The sequence below is a fragment of the Oreochromis niloticus genome, linkage group LG16 (genome assembly GCF_001858045.2).
Source record: "Oreochromis niloticus isolate F11D_XX linkage group LG16, O_niloticus_UMD_NMBU, whole genome shotgun sequence".
NCBI classification, from domain to species: domain Eukaryota; kingdom Metazoa; phylum Chordata; class Actinopteri; order Cichliformes; family Cichlidae; genus Oreochromis; species Oreochromis niloticus.
Genome location: NC_031987.2, coordinates 9,983,249 through 9,996,746, shown reverse-complemented (window position 1 = coordinate 9,996,746; position 13,498 = coordinate 9,983,249). Strand labels below are relative to the sequence as shown.

The window sequence follows — 13,498 nt, the reverse complement described above, 5'->3', positions numbered from 1 at the left end:
GCTGTTTGCATCGTGCAGCTAAAAGCACATCAACCAGAGACAGTTATTCTTCTGGAAACTCAGCTGATGCTGCAATCCTGACCACAAAGTGCAGGCAACAAAAGGTCAACCGCTGTGCAAGTACAGAGGGGTGATAAATGAAAACACACAACAAAAAGTTTCTTACTAAGGCGTTGAGCCACCACATGATGCCAAAACATCTTTACTACACTTTGGCACTGAATGTGCACATGTCTAAAACTCCACTGGAGGGATGAAACAACCTTCTTCTAAAAGATGTTAAGATGTTTTAAAGATGGCGGTGGAGTGGAGAGGGTCGTTGGGTGTGTTTCGATTTGTTGATTTTAAAGTCCACAGCTTACACATTTCAGCATTTCAGATCATTTTCTTATCAGTCTAACCGTTTGTTGGCCCTCATCTAGAAGCGAGCACTCCCACCAGAGCAGAAATCTTTCATTAGAGAATAAAAAGGTAATCGCTCATGATAACTTTGTATTGATTAACAGTGACTTTCTGTAAAAGCACAAATGGACCCAGAACGCAGAGCAAAATCCTTCAACTGTTAAATAGAGCTGCGGAGTGTCCTCACTGCTGGGGCCCCTGTGGCTGTGCAAGCAGATTTTCTACCGTGACTAGTACTGGTGTAGCGATTCTTTTGACTTTGGCGCCATCATGTGGTTAAAGCGAAAAATGTCACTTTACAGAAAAGGCTGCAACAGCAGAGTAGAGGTGAAATTAGTTTGTAAGCATCAAATTTGAAAGCATCAGTTTGTATCCTCTAATTTCAACTAGTGAATATTTGAATTTATTTAAATTTCTATGTAAACATGAATATGTGACAATTATTTTGCAAGAGAAGGCTTGTGCTTGAGAAGTTAAAGTCCAAATATGAAGGTGAAAGAATGAAACCCAATAAGAGCAGATCAGCACAATATGTTGCTGAGTAAGCCATCAAGGCAGTATCAGATCAGTGTGAATGTATCACCTAATATTACTTTCTTTTCTGTCCCACAAACAGACTTTATGCATGCATACACACTCACACTATGGGTGGGTTTTAGTCGTGCTATAGGCCAAATCTTATTTAGCCGTATACAAACGAGCTAGATTTTTGTCCACAAAAAAATTCTTTCATTAAAATGAAACATGTACTTCTAAATTGTACACTGAATACCCGGTGTCAAGTGTATTACAAATAATTAATTCATAGAGTTAAGTGACCTCTTCATCAATGCATCCTTTTACTGGCTCTCATTGAAGGGAGAAACTCAAAGAGATAAACCAAAGGAAAACATTAAGAGTGAACTAACAGTGACTGCACTCATTTAATACTGTTCCTATATCAAACATTGCACTTTAGAGCAACCAACATTTTATTCGATATGTTTCAATACCGGCAATCCTCTTTTTCTCTGGAAAACAGTGCCCCCTCAATCTTTACCTGCATGTCCACAAATACTTTTCATGGTGTGCTCGCTGCGCACGTGCAGGTTGAACTGCCACAAAGTGGATCAAATGTCGCTCTCCTAAACATTGAACTCGTATATCAGTTTTCCTGCAACCTTTCATAATACCTGGATTTCAGCCATCGGGACTCTAAGACTTCTAAAAGTTCCCTCATAAGAATTTGTAACTAATTAAGTCATTAACTCAGTGACAATGTTGCAACCACACTGTCTAATCAACCTGGGTGTAAAGTAGGTCAATATGTTTGAGTCAATGTTAAAAACTAAAGGGCAAGCTTATACTTTAAATTCTGAGGTTAGTGAGGGAATCATTTTGAACAGACACCTGTTTATATTAGTAGCATTCACCTGTTAAATGAACATTTCCGTTTGATTCATGCTATTTAAAAGTAGAATGGGAGGCAGAGCTTTCAGCTTCCAGGCTCCTCTTCTGAGGAACCGACTCCCAGTTAGGACTCAGGAGACAGACGCCCTCTCTACGTTTGAGACCAGGCTTAAAACGCTCCTTTTTAAGTTTATAGTCAGGGCTGGTGACCCTAAATCCTCCCTTAGTAATGCTGCAATAGGTCTAGGCTGAGTCTTTCTTCTTCACTCACATTTTTTCATTGACTGTGTTTATACACCACTCTGCATTTGATCATTAGTTATTATTAATCTCTGGCTCTCTTCCACAATGTGTCGTTGTCCTAATCAGAGGATGCTGCTTTGGTAAAGAGGCAGCAAACCAAGAGAAAACCTCTACTTGGAGGGTGTTTCAATGCTCTGGCACCATGACATCTAGGTGAACAGCAGAATCAACTTCACAATTTTGTCAGTCATCATGATATCAGCACAGCCTTTTTGTTTTTTTCTGTTTGTTTGTTGTTTGTTATGCATGTGTCTTATTTGCTAAAATGCTACATGTCATAATGTGGTCAAGGTCAGGAACTATAACATAGTCTCGTCTGTACGATGTTTTATTCCACTGTCACGATTGTTTATTGTTTTATGATTGTTTATCTGTGAGCACGGACAATGTGTTGCGTGCCGAGGCTTTCTTGTCGCAATAGCATCTAGCCTTTTTAGATTTTCAAAACCAACAATACCCTTTCACACATTAAACAGACTTTACCCTGCCGGCTCCTTATTACACAGCCATTGTATATCCAATTATATAAAAGTACTCAGGTTACTGCTCAGTAAATCCACACATGCGAGGAAATGGATGTCATGTGTCTTGCATCCTGGATGCTCTATGCAGGTTCTATCCTCACATAAAAAGTATTTCCACTAGTGAAAATACATCTGGCACAGACAATGTCCTATTTTTTTGCTACTAGTGAGAAAGTGAATCTTTCCAACTTTGGTTCTTTTGTGAAAATGTCTCTGTCAGTCTATTCCCAGTGTCAAAGGGCCAGTGTTCTGTATCAGGGTGACAAATCCTCCCCCTGTTTTCAGAAAACGAAAACTCTTTGGATAAGAGAAAATATGTGAGACCACAGTGGCAGACTGCCCAACAGTTTACAAAAATATTCTAGTTCCAGTTACAATAGGCCTGGTAATTAATAGTCATTCAAGTTCAAGCAAGGTGAGGAGAGTAGTCACACCTCAAGAGTCCTTTACAAGTATAAATATCTGCTCTTCAAGTGTCTGTATTCTTGCAACTGCCTGGTTTCTACATATTGTCTGAAGGCTAAAACATACTTTTTTTCTTAAGAGCCACATAGGACTATGGAATGAAAAGCCTGCTGTCTAAGTTTCCGTATAGATAACAGATAATGCCACAAAAATTTCATTTTATGAACAACTGAAGATTTGTCTGCCAATGATGAGAGTTGTTTTTTGTTTTTTGTTGCTTTTTTTTCTGGCACAGTAATTTTACACTTCAGTTCAGTAGCTGCTAACTTGTAATTGTTTCAGCATGTCCTATTGCAAAAGAGTTGAAATGCAATTCATGTGAAAGGTCAGTGACATCATTATTCATACTTTAGGACAATAAGGCTTGTTCACTGTAGTGTAAATTAAAAGTTCCCACTGTTAAGTTAGCTGTTGTGTAGAGAAAATGTCTAAAGTGTTTTGACTGTCAGTGGATGGATGGATGGATGGATGGATGGATGGATGGATGGATGGATGGATAGATAGATAGATAGATAGATAGATAGATAGATAGATAGATAGATAGATAGATAGATAGATAGATAGATAGATAGATAGATAGATAGATAGATAGATAGATAGATAGTTGTTTTTGCTCAATCTACAATCCTGATTAGATTCTACTGCTGCTTGTTTACATAGTAGAAATGATAAGACATCAAACCACAGGACAAATTATTTTTTAAGATAAAGCGATGTTTACACAAAGGTAAAATTCCACATAATTGTTCTAGTATGTGTGGGTTTACGTGCCACCACTCTCACTTGTAGGTTATAGGTAAACTGGAATAAAGGGCAGGCTCTCATTATGTAGATAGTTTTCTGTTATTTAAAGAGCATAGAAAGCACACAAAGCAAATAAGGACCTTTGCTCTTATTGATCGTCAGTATATGCTTTGCCACCATGACTTGCAACTCCTACTGACTGCTAGAGTTTGACATTTAACCCATTAATGTTCAACAGTGGAATTTCATGGATTAATTTAGAGTGACTAAAACGCTAGCTCAGCAGAACAAATATGTAGAGGCTAGAGTGAAGTCGTTTTTTTTACAATATCCTTTTTGTTAAACAGAGACATGCATGCATGCAAACAGTCAGGAACAAAGGCTTGTTCAGTTTTTCTTGTTCACTCAGGAATAAAGTAAACCAGCCTTTATGGACCACAAGGAACACAACCACAATTATTTGTCCTTCATGGATTGATGTCTTATTATAGATGGATAATCATGGGAACCTGCACCTCTTGTAACTAACAACTAAATTGAGATACAATACAAAAAAGGCAGCAAATTGAACTGCAGTTATATCACGAGCAAGGATATCACTGGATTTAACAGATTTGAACTTAAAGCATGCTATGAAATGAATACTAAACATAGTCTTGTATTTTTATCAGTCAAACACAAATACATGATTTTGTCACGTAGTGCAGCCACATGTCGTGTCAGTACCCACTGGAAATTTTGTGTTTAAACCCCTAACAAGAAAACAAAAATACGCAGAAGTAGTTTTCAGTCATTTATGATTGAACAAACAATAATCATTTTAAAAAAGCCTTCAGACTAAATGACTGCCACTTAAAAGTTCTCCAAACAGAGTGCCTACATTCTGGATTGGAACTGGTTTCTACTAAAGAAATTATTTATTTAAAGATGGTCAACAATGTGGCCAGTAGGGAACCCCTCCAACCCGCTAAGACCTCCTTCCTTTCCCTTTAACCCCTTCTTTTTTATGTAATAACAAAAGGACTGCACTGAAAGTTATAAAAGTATGTGTCAAAGGAAAAAACCTTAGAGAAGCAAGAAACACAAACTCAATTTATGGCATGTACATGGGCAAGGCTTACTGCGTGGCAAGACACAGGCAAGTCACGCAGAGCCTCAGTCCGTTCTTTATTTTATAGCAGAGAATAGATTACACAGCATCTCTAGGTGGAGCATACTTAATAGAAAAACATCTCTAGATATGGTTATCGCATGAGTGGCTGTTATCCATAAGACAAGAGGAACTAGTATCTTTTGTCATATCAGCTTCAGGTTGGAACTGTCTCTGCCTGAGAGTGTGTTACTTTGTAACTTCCTCACGCATGCTTCTGTTCCTTAATCTGTAGGTAGCAGGCACATCATGTTCTCACAAGAAATTATAACTAAGCAAAATAAAACTTATCAAAGTAAGTAAATGTAAAAATCTCTTAACAGTATGTGTGTTACCCTGAATCAATTCATAATTTCCTTGTGAAAACTGCAGACACAGCAAGCCACAGCGATTTCCAGGACATGGGAATTTGTTGCTGTGACTTTATTCCAGATATTTCACTCTTGTTCTCTATAAATCTTACCACTCTATTAAATTTTTAGCACTACGGTTATTCAAATCAGCCTCTTGAGATAAAGCAAGTTGTAACCAAAGGTAAAATTCCTTACAAATGTTGTTTCTTTGATAATATCAACCACCCTCAAAGAAGAAGGGTGTTGGTGTCCTATTACACTTGGCTTCGCACGCCATCTCATTACAATGGCTCAAGGTTTGCGTGTCTGGAGGAGAGAGAGAAAAAGAACTCCCTTTAGCCCACATGTGCCTTTTTTTTTCAGGGGGAGGGGAAAAGGAACATCCAAAGTAAATAAAGATGACTCCACTCAAACTGGTAGGCAGTACATGCAGTGTGTACGTGACTTTCTGGTCTTACTAGAGTTTGGTGGTGGATAAGATTATATTTGCTGTTAAAAGCACCTGTCATAGAGGTTAGCATGATAAATGTGTTGAGTGTAAGCGGATTTCACAGGACACAGAAGAATGATTAACGGGAGATGGAACTGTACATGCTAGACTTCCCCCACTTCCCTCCCATAGGAATCCCTTCTCCGCCTGTCTTCCTGTTGTGTAATAGGCCAAGCCCAAATGCAGCCTGAACTTCCTGCAGAATTTAAGCACACACACACACCCTCCACTTGCCCACATACATAAAGCCTCTTCTTAACAACGGGCTCCACTACGTCTCACACCAAACCAGCTTGCAGTACGGAGAAGAGGCAATGAGCAACGGGGTGTGGTTTCCTACTCTGGGGCTGCTGGCCATGCTATGCTGCTTCAGCATGGGGCCGGTTCAAGGGGGAAAGGTGCTGGTTATGCCTGTGGATGGAAGCCACTGGCTCAGCATGAAGATATTGGTGAAGGAACTCAGCCGCAGGGGCCATGAAGTTGTAGTGCTGGTGCCAGAAAGCAGCCTGTTGATCCAAAGCTCAGAGAGCTTCAGGACAGAGATTTATAAAGTGCCTTACACCAAAGCTGAACTGGATGGAAATTTCAACACCTTTCAGGATGACGTGTTCCTCAAACCCCCAGAATTTGCAGATTTGATGGTGAATTTGAGGCGACTGGTCAACTTTACGTCACTCCAGGTGAAAGGTTGTGAGAGTTTGCTGGACAATAAGCCTTTGATGAATCGACTGAGGGAGCAGGGTTTTGATCTTGTGCTTACAGACCCCTTCCTTCCTTGCGGGTCTGTCCTGGCTCATATGTTTTCCATTCCAGCTGTTTATTTCCTTCGTGGGCTTCCATGCGAGCTGGATATGAAGGCTAACAAGTGTCCTTCTCCTCCTTCCTATATTCCAGTGTTTTTCTCTGGAAATACAGACTCGATGACTTTCCCAGAGAGAGTGAAAAACTTTGTAATGTATGGTGTGCAGTCCTACGTTTGCACAATACTCTATCCTCACTTTGATGATCTAGTCAGCAGGTATATAGGAGAGATTTCAACTTATCAAGAACTTGTCAGCCACGGGGCTATCTGGCTTCTCAGATATGACTTTACCTTTGAATGGCCCAGACCCCTCATGCCAAACATGGTGTTAATTGGAGGGATCAACTGTGCAAAGAGGGCTCCCCTGCCAGCGGTGAGTATGTCAATATATGAACACAAGTGTAAACAAGCACATGTCACGTCTGGATTTAATCAAGCCAAATCACATATACTCAGAGCTTACTGAAAAGCAGAGAATCAGCAGTCATTAGTTTTATATGGAAGAGGAGGTCAGAAACTTTTCTAACAACAACTAACATGAACTGCTTAGTGAAGCGATCATTCGTATTAATGCTTGCTAAAGGGTTCTGGGGAAACAACAGATCTGTCAGTTTCCAAAATAGAGATGCAAATAATTTTTGACTGTTTTTTGAGTTTTACCAAGAAATGAGTTATGATACTTAGGGAGAACTGGTTTTTCTGCTCTTCGGGAAAACAAAGAAACGTTAGAAAATAAATGCAGATTCCCAAACGGTGGCCAGAATAGTCTAGGAAGAGAAGTGAGAGGCAGTGTTATGTCAACAGAGATCAAAAGCTGTACAAACGAAAAAGGTTTGTTTATACACATACAGAGGCTGTAATACACGAACTGGTAATCAAATGAATTCTTTTTAGTATATTTTAAAATAATGCATAACAGCTGTAGAAAAAATGTCTTTGTTTTAGATTTTTAACATTTTCATATATCCTACAGATTTTTTGTGTGTTTTTTTCTCCCCTCTCTGCAGGACTTGGAAGAGTTTGTGAATGGCTCAGGAGATGACGGCTTCATTGTGTTTAGCATGGGTTCAGTGGTGTCCACCATGCCTGAAGAGAAAGCAAAGCACTTCTTAGACGCTTTTCGAAAAATACCTCAGAGGGTAATGATAACCTGATTAGCTCACTGTACATCAATGCAATTGATTCACTTTTGTTATACTTCTGTTTATAAATCGCTGGTTAGTACACAGGATTCAGCTGCACGAGCCGCACAAACATTTACACAGTACCCAGAGATTTTCACACCGTGCAATGAGGCCAAAGGTCTAATCAGATTAAAGCGCAGGACTTTGTCCTCTGCCTTGCCTTGCTCTAAACATACCAAGCCCTCCATTTATTATTTATGTACTCTGCACAATAAACAGAGATGGTTTTATTTGTGTTTCAGGTCGTGTGGAGATACACTGGTGCACTACCCGATGATATACCCAAGAATGTCAGAGTTATGAAGTGGTTACCTCAGAATGATCTCCTAGGTATGCATAGTAAAGTCTAAATAAATTATAACATGCTGCTGTAATATCACACCTTACAAGCTAAGACACTGAGATGAAATTATGTACATGTGATTCATGGTTAATTCAACCTGTAACCGAGTTTGTGTCTGTGCTCCCTAGCCCATGCCAAGGCTAAAGTCTTCATCACTCATGGAGGCTCCCATGGTATCTATGAAGGTATCTGTAATGGTGTGCCCATGTTGATGTTTCCACTTTTTGGAGACCAGGGAGACAACGTGAATCGCTTGGTGGCCCGCGGCGCTGCACTGAAACTCAGTATATACGACATTACAACAGAACAGCTACTGGGTGCGCTAAAGAAACTTATCTATGACAAAAGGTGAGGAAACTGGATATTAAATTTTTAAAAATATACCATGATTAACATATTTATTGGACCCCCATCATAAAAACAAGCCTAAAAATGACTAAATTTAATTTTTTTCATTGAGCTGGCACACTGGAAATCAATCAAGCATAACCTTCGACCATTAAAACTACTTTTCCTGTTAAGGAATGCAAGTTAATAACTTTAAACCTATGTGGACATGCTTCGTGAATCAATAACTGGAAAACATTCAACCTTTAACAAAACATTACCTGTCCGCAGGTACAAAGCAAAGATGATGGAGCTTTCAGCGATACACCTAGACCGTCCCACTGAGCCTTTGGACTTAGCTGCTTTTTGGACCGAGTTTGTCATGAGACACAAAGGAGCTTCACATCTCAGAGTGGGCGCTCATGATTTGAACTGGTTTCAGTACCATAGCTTGGATGTGCTGTCGTTTTTTGCCGTCATTCTCATAACAGTTGTGTGGCTGACAGTGAAATGCTGCCGATTTTGTTTCCGCAAGTGTTGCAGGAAAGGAACTGCAAAAAGAAAATCTGAATAGCTTTTATACTCATTGCATTCTTTAGTCTTTACATATTCAATGACAAAGCTAATGGTTGAAACACTGCACTGAACTTTCAGCTGGATGTACTGTACGAGTGTTTTGTGTGTGTAATGTGAAATCTTGGCCAAAGTGTTATTACTGACTTTAAGAAGTGAACTATGATGATGAATGACATATTTCCAGGCAAATAAATGGTGCTTTTAAACAACTTATGTGTGGATTTAATTGTAATATTTCTGAAAATTTGAGAATGTAGTATATGAAACAATACTTTGAAGACTGAGGGACCATTTATCAGTCGTCAGATGGTTGGAGCAATGATTTTACTAGTGATTCAAGCAAATATTTGGCTATGGGACTTGCTTTCTAACTTTTATTTTTCCTTTTTACTCTCTATATCAACATCTTGTAAGATTATTTCAAAAAGGAAACCATAAAACCTGGAGTTTTTACCTTTGAAAGGCTAACATATACTTTAGTTTTCAAGAATGTACCAAAGAGGCTGTTGCCACAAGTGGTCGCTGAGTGTCGCTCACTGTTAGGTGCAAACCAGTGTGACAGTTACCTCATCTTTAAACCATGATAATGAGAGCGCCCGCTGTTTTCACTCTGACTCCATCTCTTTGATTATAACTCAGGAGCCAAAAGATGTGTTAAAAATGCAACGCTGGCTCTACAGCACAGTCCTGCAAAGAAGTTTTCAGATGTGTGAACGAGGAAGAGAATGTACACCTTGGAAACTAATCATGACACAAATATCAATATTAATGAGGACATTCAGGCTTGTTGGGACATGTGCTACTGACAAGACAAATTATTCAGTTTCTGTTTATCTTGGAAAAACTTTATGGCTTTTCCACCTGTGTAACTGGTGTATGACTTCATTTTTTACTTGTACAGACAAATCTGAATGAACACAGAGCGATGTAGTTTAGTGAGTGAAACTAGTATTTTAGTAATTCCCCTGTAATTAACTGGAATTTCAATGTGATTATATTTACCTACATGTATTTAAAGGTGGGTAGACTAGAATAAAGGTTGTAACAAGTCAGTTTTTTGACAGGAAACAAAGAAACTATACTAGAAATGTAAGCATAAGTTTTTCTTTTACATAACTTAACGACTAATTTTAAGTATTGCATAAATTCAGGTATTTTACAGAAAAGGAAATGCTGTAATTTTAAGCAGTGCATTATTTCATCTTAATTTGGAAGATAAACAAACAATCTTGCATTTTGAGTAAGGTGTACTTTTTGCTGTATCAGGTCCTGCATGTGCAACAAAGTTTTTGACACCCTGACACCAAAGTTTCCGTTGTGGCAGTTGGAAGCCTGACGGCAAAAACAGTTAAGGGGCTTTGCAAGCCAAACTTTTCAGCTTTTGCTTCTGTGGCATCATGATCTACTGGATCACATGCATCTTTCTACAAGTCTCCCTTACAGGTAAGATAAGGTCATTTTTCAAAGACAAGTGAATAAAGCATATTCCTTTACTTTATATATTTATAAGGTCATATTTATAAAATGGGCATGACTTTGATTTAATCAGTGTATTGATTCTACATTCTTTTCTTATGTGAGGGGCTGCTGAGAGCAGTATAATTGGTGGCAGAGAGGCAAAGCCCCATTCCAGACCTTACATGGCATCACTCCAGTATCAAGAACACCATTCATGTGGTGGGATGTTAATCCGGGAGGACTTTGTTCTAACGGCAGCACACTGCAAGTGAATAGGAAAAAAGTTACATAAAAATTTAAAGGTTAATTATTTATTTTCTACTGAATCACTGTTCTATTTGCATTCAGTAATCAGTTGTGTAAAAACATCAAACTTCCAAATTATGTTAAACTGATATTATATCATGAAGTGACAAACAAATTAAAGGAAAACCAAGTGTTTTTGTAGACTCTAGATTTTGTATTTTTGTTAAAAAATGCAGTTGACCAATTTGGCATTTTGATAATGCGTTAACACACGTCAGGGGTCCTCATTTGGGTTGAGATATATAAGAATGTGAAGGTCACAGCATGTGATTCCTATTAGAAATGAGCTCTCAGCACAACTTTGTAGAGAGTTGTCAGCTTTTCCTCTAAGAAGACAGATGGTCACAAACAATGCTGACAAAATATCCACAGCATAACAAGAACCTGTGTTTGTCACCTGTTCTCCATATGTGCATACGATAACATAGCTGAGCAAATTTTGCAGTTATGATTGTTTCATGACTGCTCATTTAGGGGTCATCTGCCTCCAACTCATCCTGTCCATAGCATCCTCCTCTGTCACACCAACCCTCTGCATGTCCTCGTTCACTGCATTCTTCTTTTCATCCTGCCTAAAAATCTGTATTTAATATCCATTGTCCATTATGTCCACTATCCCTAACTTTGTCTCCAAAGCCCTCAACCTGAGCTGTCTATGCAAACAGCTTATTATGGACGTATTTCTCAGCCTGTCTATTTTGGTCACTCACAGTTAAAATTTTTTGCATATTCACCTCTGTGTTAAATCAGTGCAACTGGATATTTTTAACAGCATTTTTTCCCTTGTTTGTCAGATTTGAGAACAGAGGTCCTTCAACAGTGGTCCTTGGAGCACATGACATTAGCAAGAAAGAGAAAAGTCAGCAACGTATCAAAGTGGCGAAATACTACCCACACCCGAAATTCAGTGGAAAATACGATTATGACATTATGTTACTGAAGGTAAAAGAGTATCAAATTTTATATCAAAATAAAGTTTCTCTATCAAGAAGGTTGATATGATTTGATCATTTTTATGACTTATTTACAATTAACTCTGCATTATTGGATGTCACACATTTGCCTAATAATTAGTGAAGACGTGGGTTAATTTGAACCGAAAATGCAGAAACGACTAATCTTCCAATAACACTTTTGCTCTCTTTCACAGTTAGAAAAAAATGCCACACTGAATAAATTTGTGAAGACCATCAAACTACCCAAGAAAAATGGGAAAACGCCTGCCAACGTTAAATGTCATGTGGTTGGTTGGGGTCGAACTGGAAATGATTTACGTCCCTCAAATGTTCTAAAGGAAGCTACGGAGAAGACGCAATTCAGCAGTGAGTGGGAAAAAATCTGGGGATCAACTTTTAATTTTCATCACATGATATGCACCAAGTTCACCAAAAAGGGCGGAGGGGTTTGTGAGGTAATCAAATACTTAACGCAGACGGAAGACTGAGCAATCAGAAACTTCATACATTAAATTGCATGAATACTTCTACTAATAGAAATTTAAAAGAAAGTATTTGTTTTTACACAGGTGACTTAGTCAAGTCTCTGTGTTGCTTACTTATTTCTTTATCTCTCTATTTATCGGTCTGTCTTTTATTTTTTGTAGGGTGATTCTGGTGGACCACTTATCTGCAATAAAAGGCCTCAAGGTGTAACAGCATTTATCATGAAAGACAACTGCAATAATCCAAAATATCCGCACGTCTTCACTAAAGTTAATTTTTTTATTGCATGGATGAAAGAGAAAATGAAAGAAGAGAGGTTTGTTGCAAGAGTCACTACACAGTCATTTACTGGTTAAACAATATGATGAAGTAAAGCATATGTTTTGTAGCACGTGTATGTTAGCATGTCAAAAAAAAAAAAACTGATTAAATTCAAAATGTGTATAATAAAAATACAAATGTCAGGTCATGCCTCTTTGTTCTCTGAAATGTCCTCAGTTCCCTTGTCAGATTTCATGTTCAACTTTTGATGAACTTTTGATGAACCTTAGTCATCTTGCAGGAGGTCTGCAAGATCACTGAGGTCTGCGGATCAAATGCTCTTAGCTTTCCCAAGGTCCAGATTAAAGCACAGAGGAGATCGGCCCTTTGCTGTGACTGCTCCTAAATTGTGGAACAAACTGCCTCTTCACGTCAGGACCTCCCCTGGACACTTTTAAAACCTGTCTAAAAACCCACTTTTATTTCTTGGCTTTTAAATCAGAATGAGTTTGTACTACTTTTATTTATCTTATTTTTTACTCAAATCTTCTAATTTTATGATTCTTTTTCTTAATTTTTATCATGTCACATTATTTTACCAAAAGACAAAGTGTCATATGATTTCAAGTATTTATTATTGTATATTTAACTTTCTTATTATATCAACTGATTAACCAAAAAAAGTTAAAGGGATAAAAACAGTGTGTATGTGTACTGATGATCAAATCTGAGATAAAATATAATACTTTTTTATTAAGTCAGTGTTAACTGTATTTTCTTCTGTTAGTATCATTCAATAGCACAAAGCGCGGGTAGGAAGGAAGTGATCATCAATTTCTATCACTTTGTCAAAGGCTGAGCGTACGGTGTCATCCCGAGACTGTCCCAGTGGAAAATCTTCTGTGGGGCAAATCATCGGAACCGGCAGGGCCTTCTCGTAAGGCCCTAGTGAGTCTCCTCCCACTCGGAGTCAGTGTCG

At 38.3% G+C, this 13,498-nt stretch overlaps 3 protein-coding genes across 4 annotated transcripts in view; 2 read left to right on the top strand and 1 right to left on the bottom strand.

Moving 5' to 3' along the window:
* LOC106097784 (serine/threonine-protein kinase pim-1) overlaps positions 1 to 13,498 on the bottom strand; it is a 459,832-nt gene that overhangs the window by 445,810 nt on the left and 524 nt on the right. The gene's annotated exons all lie outside the window — the stretch shown is intronic.
* Positions 6,135 to 9,261, top strand: LOC100534482 (UDP-glucuronosyltransferase). Its single transcript, XM_003445329.3, has 5 exons — positions 6,135 to 6,995; positions 7,630 to 7,761; positions 8,049 to 8,136; positions 8,278 to 8,497; positions 8,768 to 9,261. Exons 1-5 carry the CDS (start codon positions 6,135 to 6,137, stop codon positions 9,048 to 9,050), a joined length of 1,584 nt encoding a protein of 527 aa, XP_003445377.1. The 3' UTR covers positions 9,051 to 9,261.
* Positions 9,401 to 13,102, top strand: LOC100692889 (granzyme-like protein 1). 2 transcript variants are annotated; one of them, XM_013271407.3, is made up of 5 exons: positions 9,401 to 10,495; positions 10,634 to 10,778; positions 11,611 to 11,758; positions 11,967 to 12,227; positions 12,420 to 13,102. In XM_013271407.3, exons 1-5 carry the CDS (start codon positions 10,450 to 10,452, stop codon positions 12,612 to 12,614), a joined length of 795 nt encoding a protein of 264 aa, XP_013126861.1. In that variant the 5' UTR covers positions 9,401 to 10,449; the 3' UTR covers positions 12,615 to 13,102. The 2 variants fall into 2 exon arrangements, with proteins under 2 accessions (XP_013126861.1, XP_019208131.1); XM_019352586.2 differs by having other exon boundaries at positions 11,967 to 12,138; positions 12,420 to 12,548.

Coding starts and splice junctions, on each gene's coding strand:
- LOC100534482 (XM_003445329.3), top strand. CDS start 6,135: ATGAGCAACGGGGTGTGGTTTCCTACTCTGGGGCTGCTGGCCATGCTA. Junction 7,762..8,048: donor TTCGAAAAATACCTCAGAGG/GTAATGATAACC, acceptor TTTGTGTTTCAG/GTCGTGTGGAGATACACTGG. Junction 8,498..8,767: donor AAACTTATCTATGACAAAAG/GTGAGGAAACTG, acceptor ACCTGTCCGCAG/GTACAAAGCAAAGATGATGG.
- LOC100692889 (XM_013271407.3), top strand. CDS start 10,450: ATGATCTACTGGATCACATGCATCTTTCTACAAGTCTCCCTTACAG. Junction 10,779..11,610: donor CTAACGGCAGCACACTGCAA/GTGAATAGGAAA, acceptor CTTGTTTGTCAG/ATTTGAGAACAGAGGTCCTT. Junction 11,759..11,966: donor ATGACATTATGTTACTGAAG/GTAAAAGAGTAT, acceptor TCTCTTTCACAG/TTAGAAAAAAATGCCACACT.